This window comes from Dreissena polymorpha, chromosome 6 (assembly GCF_020536995.1).
Source record: "Dreissena polymorpha isolate Duluth1 chromosome 6, UMN_Dpol_1.0, whole genome shotgun sequence".
Taxonomy (NCBI): domain Eukaryota; kingdom Metazoa; phylum Mollusca; class Bivalvia; order Myida; family Dreissenidae; genus Dreissena; species Dreissena polymorpha.
This window is the reverse complement of record NC_068360.1, coordinates 84,111,239-84,124,558: the sequence shown is the minus strand read 5'-3', so window position 1 is coordinate 84,124,558 and position 13,320 is coordinate 84,111,239. Positions and strand designations below refer to the sequence as shown.

Here is a 13,320-nt window from a genome sequence, read left to right as displayed (position 1 = left end):
GTAGTGCTGTTAACAAAGCATTTGAATTCTCCTATGTTTTCTGTAGCTATACACTACTAGTATTTCTTCTATATCCATGCTTTGCTTTTATTATACCTTCAGGCGAAAATATACCAAATAGACGACTCAATTATACGACCGAGGATTCTACGACACGCTACTACCACGAAGCTGGATGAATTCACTGAGTATTACGAGAAATTAGTGATGAAGTGAGTACTATGAGAACGATTCTTTCACCTACGGTTTACAAGCAGTTGATTCTATAGTTACAGTTAAAATCAAAGCGCTGAAGGCACTCCAGTTTTTCGCTCTTTGAACGTCTTTAAAGTGATATTATGGGCATTTTTCACTGTTGAATTGAGCTGAAAATAAATTAACTGGTCAAACGAGTTAGTTAAAATATGGTTACTGACCAATTATCTGCAACTTATATTGCTACCAATTGTTTATAAAATTTGTGTCGTATGAATGAATCTGCATTAAAACTATATTTACATTCACATCGTAAATCGAATCATTTCTATCGTCAGTTTTCAAAACAAAAGTACGGTTGATATTCAAATGCATTTTTGTTCTCTTTCCGGGATATTGTTTTCGTATGTTGATGCTGCATTAACAAATATAAGTGTATATGAAGTGGAAACACCAAAAATAAACAACGGTTGCGATAGACACCTATAAACTGTTAGATGCCCATAATATCACTTTAAAATTACTTTCAGTCATTTGACATGAAGTTTGACTTCGTCATCACATCTTGATGGTGTGTCCTAGCTTTACAAGTAATAGATTATAAAGATACAATTATACACACGGTACTTCCACACAACGTGATTGTCTGTTTCAGCTTTACAAGTAGTTGATTGTATAGTAACTACTATAAAAGCCCTACCTACACACAACGTGATCTCAGGTCCACACGAAGTTGGTTTTATAGTAATAGTACTTATTACATATAATAAGAACTAACATATCTCTTTAATCCGCCGGAAAGCACAACATAAAATGCAGTATTTGCAGCATTATCACAAATCTAGGCCATAAGTGCGAGTAATCGTCAAGTGCTGATGTAGGATTTTTATGCAAGGGAACATGTTTATACTTGTTATACATGTTACCATTGTTCTAAATTAAATAACAGCAGCAGACAGCGTGAAGGATCTGATGTGTACATTAAATTAAATTACGAATACTTGTACAATTCATACCATCGACATATACAATCTCGCAAGTCTTTTGAGCTAACCGACTTGGGGGGTTACAACGAGTGCGGAAAATAAGTAAATGCATAATAGATTGTAAATAATGATACTAAAAAAATATACCATTATTTGTGGATGATACATGTTTTATATTTCAGAGAACACTATAAAAATCTGCAGTTGAGTGGAGCCAAACTTACGCGAGTTAAGACAGCCATGTAAGTTACCATGGTAACAATTTTGCGATACAAATAAATTAATTAACCGTTATTCAACTCTAAGAAACCAATGCAGGGGGGGGGGGGGGGGCAAAATTATGAAGTCAAACCGAAAGCTAAGGGACAACATAAATAAACACATATTCGAAAAAATAATATGAAACTGTTGTTACTGAAAATTGTATTTGCGAATCAAATAGAATTACCGACCGATTTAAATTGACACACGCCCTAAAAGTGAATTAACACACTTAAAGCATAATGTAAGTTCAAATATATAACACGAACTGCAAACGCCTAACTAGGCGACTCGGAATTAATCCCCGTTCATGAAACCCGTGCGTTTGGTTGGTGGTCACCATACCGGACAGCTGGAGTTTCCTCTCGGTACACTGACTTCTCTACACAGCACCAGTTTATCAAAACCATTCAGTCACAAATAAATGGCCGGATATTGCAGTTATCATTCAAAATTCGTCCAAACTTTCATGAGCCTAGTACGTTAATTAGGTAGTTGTGCCGGTCAACATTCTGGGTCAATATACACTTAAGCTCAGGCTCGCATGACCTTATAAAATTCGAAATACTCAACTAACATGAATTATTATTTGAGAAAAAGTTAATAGAGAATACTATGTTAGAGCCACTGTGTACCTGAATTAATCCGACGAGTTGAAGAAATGTTAATATAGCAAGGCTTCTAACAAATTAACCCATTTATGCCTAGCGTCTAGAAAAAGGCCTTCGCAAACAGCATAGACCCGGATGAGACGCCGGTCTCATCTGGGTTTGCGCTGTTTGATTAAAGGAATTTCTGTAAGAAATATTCTTAATATAGGAATAACTTTACTAGACATCCCTAATTTGGAAAAAAATGAGACAATTCAGAAGAATGGGAGAGTCCACTAGGCATAAATGGGTTAATATAGCGAGGCTTCTAACAATTTAAGTAACATTGTATAAGCGTTCAAATGGTTTAAGCAAAAGCCAATAACAGGCTTAAGTAAGTGAATCGACCCTTGCGTAATAATACAAAACGTTGTCTTATCTTTCCCGGTGAGGCCAAGTTAAATAGTCATCAACAATTTAAATGAAAAAGGAGAGTACCAAGACAAAATATCGCTCAGTGCCTCGATTCATATTTCATTAACTTTCATAAATGTACACACTCAAGTAGAACACAGAAGGCTTTGTGAAAGCGTACATACTTGTTTTACCTAAGCAATATACCAAAAACAAAGATGGGTGCCATTTTCAAATTACAAAATGTGTACACTTTTGTCATGCATGATGCAGCGTTTATCATACCCCGATATAATTAATGTTTATTTGTGTCAATTGATAACTAAAAACTATTCGTATGACTGACTTTGTACTTACATGTGATACATTTGTTCACCGTTATTAGTTCAACAAAAACACTTAATTTAAAATGTCAAATTATTAAAGAGATCTACAATGCAATGTCACGGGTTTCATTGGAACCATATATTCCAACACTTTTATTCATGTTTTATTATATTAATTCAACACACAAATACGTCATATTTTAATGCATCTGCGTTTAAAAAAGCCCAGCCACTCGCGTGTTCGAGCTGAATGAATATTATTGCATAAACTATGTCTATAATGCCCTCTGGCGAGGTGCAGAAACTTGGCAAAAAGAGGGCTTGAACGGTAAAAATCGTGTATCAACAAGGCAGGCGATTCTCGTGCCGTTCAAGTCCTGTTATGTGTTTTTCATATCCATAAACTGGTCCATGCGCAGTTACTTCCCTTAGGCTTAGTCTTCTTTGAGATCTTCTAAGTGGATTCAATGAAGTTATTATGAACTTTGTTAATAACTCCAGCCTTCGAAAACTTTCCAAGCATAAATGGGGAACTGAATAAGCACCAGTTTCCTCATGCATGCAGGGATAAAGGAAATTAATCCACTTCTCAAATTATACCATCTGCACTCTCTTGACAACAGCTTTTTTATTGGCAACGTCAATGAAGTTAAGGTTATTTTCTCAACACTTACACAAGACTATTCTGTAAATGTAAGTGTTTATGTACTTTCAACGTTCCTGCTGTATGCTTGAAATACGTCAGTGACATTATGTTGGCAGTATTTATTTTTAGAAAAATTAGTTGGAACGAAATAAGATAGACCTGTACGAAAGAAACATCTATGAAAACAATCACTTATTCTGAAGATATACATATCCGCCACGACCAGTAAATTCCAAAATGATTACACATTTCTTAATTTACGCGCCTGCATTTCAAATTTGCATCAATTCACTGTTTAAACACATTTAAAATCGAAAACTGCCTATCCGAAGGTAAAGCCTCGTCATTTCTGATGATGACCGAGTGAGGCATATGTAAAACACAACCTTGAACTGTATGGCGTCATATGAAAAAAATCGAATAATTTTTTCGATGTCGAATGAACAAGACATATTGTTTTCAATTTTATTTTAATTTATTTTGGTTTGTGTAATTTGTTTATGCAATAATAGCGAAAATACACTTTTTCTCGGACATGACCATCAACAGACGCTCTCAAAATCCGTTGGTGCCCTCGTGCTGCGCGCTCGGACAGGAACGGATTTTTCGAGCGCCCGCAGATGATCATGCCCTCGAAAACGTTTGTTATCCATGTAATGCAATCCAGTGACATAATGTCAGCACGTGCAGTTTTAGCGAATTTTGTTTAATTCACTAGCAAAATCAATAGAAACGCTGTATTAGATTAAGAACTAACGGCTCCTTTTCTCAAACAGAAAGTTGATTTGACATGTTTTCATTCAATGCAGGTATACATTGAACTTAAAGAAGTAATGAATGAGGATCTTGATACATTTCAACAAGTTAAATCGCCTGCAAGTCTTGATTGTACTTTATCTTTAACGAAAATAAAAGGCCCAAAACGCATTCTGTTTTGTACATGAAGTAGCTGTATAAAGGCTTGAAGGCATGCACATCGCACAATGACATGACACCCATAGTTTCCTTCTTTAATATCATTTAGCCTCAGTGTGATAAGGACTATGATACAATAATGCATAGCGCTCACTGAACTTGAAAGAAATTCTATTGTGATTTCATTTTTTTCCAGTCGTCGTCTTGACAGCGACTTTGCCATGGATAAGCTGGTAGAAAGCGAATCTAAACGCGAGGCCGCTGACTTGTTTCGTAAGTCGATCGTCTTTTTTTCATTGATTGTCTTTCAACGCAGTCGGCGCTTTGATTTAAACATGCAATGCCACATGTAAATTTCCTATTTACGATTTTCGTAGAAGCATTTACTTGAATGACCAGTATGAATGATCTGTGCATATTAAAAACATGTTTATAATTTGTATGTGTAAAAAATGCAATAACTTAATAATGAAAGGCAAATCTTAATTTAAAACATTCCAATTCGTTCTTTTCATTTTTGTCAGTAAGATCAGCAAAACTGTTTCACTTGTTTTCAAGTGTTGTTTTGAGTGGGATTAAATTAGACGCGTCCTGATCCAAACAGCCTTTTCTGCATGTGCGTCAAGTGTCGTCTCAGATAAGCGTGTGCATTTCGTACACGCTAATCAGGGACGACTTTTCCGCCGAAACTGGAATTTTCGTGAAAAGAGTCTTCCATAAATGAAAAAAATCCGTAAAAGTGGAAAGTGTCGTTCCTGATAAGCCTGTGCAGACAGTATAGGCTAACCCGGAGCGACATTTTACGCATATGCATTACGTCCAGGATTTACTAGAACGAGACTCTCCTATATTTCAGAGAAGACCGTCGAAAGACGAGAGCAGGAGATGCAAGAGGAGAACAAACGTCTCGGGGGCGACGATTTGAAAGTCTTTTTGTCGACACTGAACGCCACACAAAACGTAAGTTGTTGTTGTTAATAATTATGTCGACACGTGAATTCATTCGCAAAGCAAGGGGTTTCTCTTTAGTATTGCCGTGAGTGCAATGCCTCATTTAGATCCGGTGTTGCACACGGAAGCACATTTTTAAGACTTTAAGAATTTGATTGAGCTTTTAAAGTATTTTTTCGCTGCAGATATTATGTTGTTTACTAATAAACTTTTTTGTTTTTAGGTTGGTCATGTTTTTCCTTAAAAGCATTTTCATCAGTAATTACAAGTCGCACTCTGCACTTATTGAAGCCTTTTCATCAGTAATTACAAGTCGCACTCTGCACTTATTGAAGCCTTTTCATCAGTAATTACAAGTCGCTCTCTGCACTTATTGAAGCCTTTTCATCAGTAATTACAAGTCGCACTCTGCACTTATTGAAGCCTTTTCATCAGTAATTACAAGTCGCACTCTGCACTTATTGAAGCCTTTTCATCAGTAATTACAAGTCGCACTCTGCACTTATTGAAGCCTTTTCATCAGTAATTACAAGTCGCACTCTGCACTTATTGAAGCCTTTTCATCAGTAATTACAAGTCGCACTCTGCACTTATTGAAGCCTTTTCATCAGTAATTACAAGTCGCACTCTGCACTTATTGAAGCCTTTTCATCAGTGATTACAAGTCGCACTCTGCACTTATTGAAGCCTTTTCATCAGTAATTACAAGTCGCACTCTGCACTTATTGAAGCCTTTTCATCAGTAATTACAAGTCGCACTCTGCACTTATTGAAGCCTTTTCATCAGTAATTACAAGTCGCACTCTGCACTTATTGAAGCCTTTTCATCAGTAATTACAAGTCGCACTCTGCACTTATTGAAGCCTTTTCATCAGTAATTACAAGTCGCACTCTGCACTTATTGAAGCCTTTTCATCAGTAATTAAAAGTCGCACTCTGCACTTATTGAAGCCTTTTCATCAGTAATTACAAGTCGCACTCTGCACTTATTGAAGCCTTTTCATCAGTAATTACAAGTCGCACTCTGCACTTATTGAAGCCTTTTCATCAGTAATTACAAGTCGCACTCTGCACTTATTGAAGCCTTTTCATCAGTAATTACAAGTCGCACTCTGCACTTATTGAAGCCTTTTCATCAGTAATTACAAGTCGCACTCTGCACTTATTGAAGCCTTTTCATCAGTAATTACAAGTCGCACTCTGCACTTATTGAAGCCTTTTCATCAGTAATTACAAGTCGCACTCTGCACTTATTGAAGCCTTTTCATCAGTAATTACAAGTCGCACTCTGCACTTATTGGTTTTAACTTGCTGTAGAGTAAGACTCTGTGAGTTTCATTCGCGATAAAATCGCATATGAGGACGTCCCCCGGAACCCTTCATGCGTTAACGTCAATACTAGAAAATCTTGAGTGTGCTTACATCATCTCTTGTTGAACCGAGCGTGTGCGTACGCCACCATTTGATGGTGTCTCTATTTTCTTAACCCTTTTGCAATATATAGTATGTTGTATTTTGTTATGTAAGCCATAATCGTCTGTTTTTGTTTTATTCCGTCATTTTCAACAACCAAACACAATGCCAAGAAACCTTTCGTAATACAAATATCAACTCTGTTTTCGATATGACAAATGCATTTGACGATTAAACATGAGTGAAAGGGCATGCGAAGCATTCATATCTTTAATTTTGTTTTCTTGTCATTTTCTCCAACTTGGCCTTGCCCACTTTGTAATGATATGTTGCAATATTTCTTACGTTTTGTTGTTTTATATTCTTTAGCGGCTACATAAGGACGTAAGTTGCTGAGGACCACACATCCTCTGTGTACAAAACGTGTAACATGACATTATCTTGTATATATTGTGTAACCTTATAGTGTAGTACAAGTAAATGATACCCATATGCATCTCATGTGGCAACATGTAACCAATGTTTGATAACTTATGACTTAATGTGCAAGTTTCATACACGATCTTAAATTGGCATGTTTAACTCACATCTAATACTTTCATATTGACTAACATTTGAAACTTGCGTATGACAACTGAAACTTAAATGTTTGACGTAAGCCTTCTAAGACCTACAACTTTTATGTTTGAATGCCACCTAAAGTTTTCATGTTTTAGTAATACTTTAAACTTTCATGTTTGACGTACATCTACATCTTGCAAGTTCAATTAATATCTTAAACGTGCATGTTTTGCTAACATTAATGTTTGCATGTTTGAGTAATATCTAAAGCTTGCATTTTCAACTTTTTTCTGCAAGGGACAACCCAATTCTTACGCTTGAACATTCATGCGCTATAACTGATAAATATTAGTCACGCTACATCGGTTTGGTATATTTCATATATTATCATGTGTGTTTAATCATGTATGTTTATTATTAACCGATATCGGTAGTTTTCGTTCGTGTTTCTTTCTTCATGTAAATGGGCCGCGCTCTGTGAAAAGGGGAATGCATGTGCGTAAAGTGTCATCCCAGATTAGCCTGTGCAATCCGCACAGGCTTATCAGGGACGACGCTTTCCACGTAAACTAGATTTTTGCTTAGAAGAGACTTTCTTTAAACGAAAAATTTCATACAAGCTGAAAGTGTCGTCCCTGATAAGTCTTTGCGGACTGCACAGGCTAATGTGGGACGACACTTTACGAACATGCATTAAACCCCTTTTTCACAGAGAACGGCCCAAATATATGTGTCTTGTTCTGAGAAAACTGGGCATAATACATGTGCGTAAAGTGTCGTCCCAGATTAGCACAGGCTAATCAGGGACGACACTTTCCGCCTAAACTTGATTTTCGGCAAGGAAGTACTTCCTTGAAACTAAACATACCATAAAAGGGGAAAGTGTCGTCCCTGATAAGCCTGTGCGGACTGCACAGGCTAATCTGGGACGGCACTTTACGCACATGCATTAAGCCCAGTTTTCTCAGAACAAGACACATATGTGCGTTTTACGTGATGTCTTGCTGGATTTTTCGCATGGGGTTTTAGCAAACATCGAATCGTAAAGTACATTAGAGTATTAACAGTTTGTCGCAACAATATTTAATATTATGTGTTTTAGTATAATTTACATTCAGAACATTTCAAATATACATTTGCTAGTTTTCCAAGATTATGTACATGTAATGAGATTTTATGAAACTTATTTATCCACTGTTTTTATGAGTAAAACAAAACAATAATAAGTTGAATGATTTATTTATACTGGTTGAATGACATGTTAAGCAATATATCTTATTTAATCAAATCTATTTCGTAAAATGATCCATGATGTTCTTAGTGTTTTTAGCCCTCTTATTCACAACAGATGCACGATGAAAAGCACACAAACATTGTGTTAATAATTGATTTATACTTTTTGAATGACTAAGTATAGTAATAGTTTCAGGTATGTTTTTAATTTAAAGTAATCCATTAAGCCCGCAGTGTATCAATTCCTTCGTAATTTACAACAGGTACATGATTATAAGCCCTCTAAAGTACCATAGATTCACCATAATAAGCCGTCTTATTTACAACAGGGCGTGAGTATAAGCCCAGTAACTTAAAACAGGTAAACGATAATAAGCCCTCTAAGCACACCAGATACACGATCAGAAATGTAATCCAATCTTATTGGTAAAAATCACCAAAAAATTTCGCAGTGTTTTAAACTGTGTAATTAACAACGAAAACATGTGTATTTCCTGTAAATAAAATTGATCTTTCTTCGAAATGATGTATGTCTTTTGTATTTACTTCAAACAAATGTGTTAATGTAAATGTATGTTAAATTAATGACGACGAGCTTAATATTCCTACGTCAAAATGAACTATTGTCTTCTGTTTTAATTTACAACAGGTGCACGATAAAAATATGACATCGTCGAAGGGTCGCCGCTCGAGCATGGTCAACTTCCTTCGCAAGAAGCGTGGAATGAACAAGGCATTGCGAGAGATGCGCAGGAAAAGCGACCCGGATGCATTTGCGTTCTCGGACTCGCTTCCCACCAACCAATCCTTCACTAGGTCTCCCGAAGACAGGACACCGAAACATGTATGTTAGCATCTATGGTTAAAATAAATCGTATGTGTTTGTTAATTATATTCAAACACATAGACCAAAGATGCGCTTTTGTAAATAGCGAAATGCCTAACTTATATCAAGGTGACTGTATAGATGCGCTATCTATATGTGGTCATTGTATAATATGTTGTTTGCAGTAACAAGTAAAGAAGGTAGAAAATAACATAAGCAGACCTTTCATAATAAAACTTCTATTATATTGTATTTACGTCAATGATATCGTAACGCGATCGCCTCTGCTTTTCTGTGCCAAAGCCTCACTATGGACAAATATAATTTTATGTATCGAACACATTAGAGTTTCTATCCAACTTTTCTGTTCAAAACGCATTACAGTATGTCTACATCTTGTCTGGTTTGCAATGATATCCCTTGCTCATATACTAGTATGTCAAACACATCAACTATGCTGTTGGGAGTAAATCACCTTACAATAATGTCCTCTGCTAATGTAAATCTCTCAACCTGTAAAACCTATAAAACCTGCCAGTACTTTCCCTCTTGTTACCTGATTTGAGCCCACTTGGCCGGATCAATATCTGCTGGTTGAACTCCATTACATTGACCTCCTTGTATTGACATATATCGTGTTATATCTGAGACGCGCTCTATGAAAATGGAGCTTAACGAATGTGTGTGAGTTTTCGTCAAAGATGAGACTATGTAGGCCGCACATGGTAACCAAGACGACACTTTCCGCTTGTATTGGATTTTTGTTAAGAGTTAGTCTCCTCTGAGCGAAAATCCAGTTAAGGCGGGAAGCATTGTCCCAAATAAGCCTGTGCAAAGTGCAGAGTTTAATCTGAGATTACACTTTTCGCACATGCATTAAGCCCCGCTTCCCAAGAGCGCGACTCATGACTGTCGCCATCTCAAAATCCCTCCTTTACGTTACAGGCCACTGTTACAGAAGAAGACGAAACCAAGGCAGATAACCATGAACCCAACGGCAATGTGACATTTGAGCTATAAATAGTAAAAGTTACATTTAAGCTGAAAAAAGTGACATTTGGATTATTACTAGTAAAGTGTCATTTGAGCTATGAAAAGTGAGTCACCTTTGAGCTATAAATAGTAAAAGTCACATTTGAGCTAAAAAAGTAAAATTGACATTTGAGCTTTAAATAGTAAAAGTTATTTTTTTAGCAATTCAATGTTGAAAGTCACATTTTAGCTATGAATATAAAATTGACATTAGTGCTGTAAATAGTAAAAATGGCATTCGAACTTTAAAGAGTAATACTTACATTCGAACTGTAGAGCGTACTGTATTCGCTGTTAGTTTTGGGGGACCAAGTTCAGGGATCGTGTTTGCAACGTGTGTTGTTTAATGACGGTAAAAGTGTATTTCAAATGGTGTAAATAGAATTAAAAGAATATGCTTTACTAATTGATGAATTCTTTATGACCAGTGTATTGGGCCTAATAGTTCAAATTGAGTGCACAGGATTTCAGGTCAATTATTGTAGAATCTAGTTGTAGCCCAGGAGTTCAGGTCAGCTATTGTAGAATCTAGCTTCAGACTTGAAAAACTCATGTTTAGTTCATAACAATTTTGTTTATTGAAGTTGAAATATCACGAAACGTGTCAAAATAATAACATGTGCTAGAAAATACCACGGGGTATTAAATAATTCAAGATATGTTTACAATGAATTTAAAACCATTTCTTATTTGTATATGTTATTTTACAAAAAGATACCCCATAGTTTAACATTTGACCACTAAGTACAAAGATTAGCAATTGATTTTTTGTAGTATGATCCCTATCAGATATCATTATAATCATAATGGGCAGTTGTGCCTGGGGAGATACAAAACAAAAACTGTCAATACATTAAGCAAAATTTCTATATTTTCTTACCGCGATCATATCAACTAAATAGCCACATTTAGCTTGCGGGTAAAACATTATTTATCGTATGTGTGTGTGTATATATTAAAGTTTGTGAGGTACTATCGCGCATGAGGCTGCTTATATAATCTACCCTATTCATGTACCTATGTCTATCTACCCAAATACAGCAACTGTAACGGAACCCTGACTTTTTCCAATCATCTGCTGTGTTTTTATCACCGTCCACCGGTTGTAAAACAATTATGCAATTTATCGACGAATCAACGCAAATAGCTTTTAATAAAATGCAACATTAATATTAAGGAACATCTGGGTTTCCAAAAAAAATAAAATAATAAAATAAAAGTATTTGGAGTAAAAAGGAGGGTGTCCGAGAGCTTGAGTGTCCGCAAACATATCTTTTTCGTTGCCTGGTTGCAAATACATACACTCATTGTGTTCATCGTCGCTGTGTATACATATAGTATAATTGAAATTTGTTATAACTTTGTATACCATATTACATACAAATGTGTGGTGTGATATGACATGCTTGTATATATTGTTTTATTCGGAAAATTCGTAAGCTCATTTCTAGAGCTTTTAAACGTTGTATATATTTTAATTGCAATACAATACCAAAATGTTGCATTTGTTGTTGTTTGGAACCTATGTGGTCTTGAGGCTATTCATCTCATAAAATGGTCAGCTTTATTTCAAAACACTATACTTGAATTTAAACGATTATTATTTATTGCTGCTGATGGTTGGTAGAAGTTACATTTATGACATTAATATTGTTTTATCCGATGTGTAGTTTACAATCAACAAACATTCCTTTAAAGTGATATTATGGGCATTTTTACTGTTGATTTGAGCTGAAAAGAATTAACAGGTCAAACGAGTTAGTTAAAATGTGGTTACTGACCAATTATCTGCAACTCATCTTGCTACTAGTTGGTTAAAAAAAATAATATCATATTCTCTATTTTACATGACTCACCCAGTCCTCTAAGCCGAAATGATCCGTAAAATAAAATAGTGTATTTGTGTCCTATGAACGAATCTGCACTAAAACTTAATTAAGATTCACATCGTAAATCGAATCATTTCTGTCGTCAGTTGTCAAAACGAAAGTACGGTTGATATTTAAATGCATTCTTTTTCTCTTTCCGGGATATTGTTTTAGTATGTTGATGCTGCATTAACAAATATAAGTGTATATGAAGTGAAAACACCAAAAATAAACAACGGTTGCGATAGACACCTACAAACTGTTAGATGCCCATAATATCACTTTAAGGTATCTGATTGTATTAATACAGACGTTCAGATTTCTCTAAGTCATCTTCACGGTTACATTGCTCACAATTAAATAGTATGTTATTTATAATATGATCTATTACGCTTATCGATCATTCCTCGATGAAATGACTTTGGTTTAATAATTGGAACCCACACTTATTTTGCTAGCGGAAAAAGCTATATCTCAATTGTTGCCCAGCTAGGAATTGACTTCAACATGGTAAGACGCAATCGTGATACATCGATTACCTCCGGAATTCTCCGTAAGATATATTTAAGGAATAGAGTAAGTCAGACGTTCTGTTATTAAGCATAGATTGTGCTCACTTGTCGAGCCTTTCGAGCCGTGACTGAAATACCTGATCTAAATGAAGAAGGAGAGATGTCGTACTTTTATTATGTAGCAAGCCTTTGTAATATATGTTTGACTGTGTTTAGCTAATACACGATGTGTTCGTGAAACTGTGGGACTTAAATATTGATTTCTGACTTTTTCAATATATGTTACCTTTTTTTCGAATAAAAAGATATGGACTATTTTTGAATGTTTGACAGGTGTACACAGTGTACTTGGTAAATTAATTTCAATTGAATGTAAGGAAATATTGGTTCTTGAAACCAGATACCAACCTGACGTCCGGAGGGATTTATAATAATTATACTTGAACAAGGTTAGCATGGAAGGAACCACTGGGTCTTTAAGGATTCAACGGTCATTTTTTCCTTCATATCGTGTGTATCTTCATGAAAACGTTGTGTTATTGTTCTGTTTAAAAACCTTTTGCGAACAAAACATATCGAGTTCATATTAAA

General features: G+C 35.5%; 1 protein-coding gene across 1 annotated transcript in view; it reads left to right on the top strand.

Annotated features, from left to right (window-relative positions):
- Positions 1 to 11,866, top strand: part of LOC127836435 (sodium/hydrogen exchanger 3-like) — a 38,451-nt gene extending 26,585 nt beyond the window's left edge. Inside the window, exons 17-23 of the mRNA XM_052363071.1 lie at positions 103 to 212; positions 1,364 to 1,423; positions 4,530 to 4,606; positions 5,190 to 5,293; positions 7,067 to 7,081; positions 9,141 to 9,335; positions 10,263 to 11,866. Coding sequence (XP_052219031.1) covers positions 103 to 212; positions 1,364 to 1,423; positions 4,530 to 4,606; positions 5,190 to 5,293; positions 7,067 to 7,081; positions 9,141 to 9,335; positions 10,263 to 10,337 — 636 coding nt within the window. The 3' untranslated portion in view covers positions 10,338 to 11,866. The remainder of the gene's footprint in view (positions 1 to 102; positions 213 to 1,363; positions 1,424 to 4,529; positions 4,607 to 5,189; positions 5,294 to 7,066; positions 7,082 to 9,140; positions 9,336 to 10,262) is intronic.
- Positions 11,867 to 13,320: the final 1,454 nt, after the last annotated feature.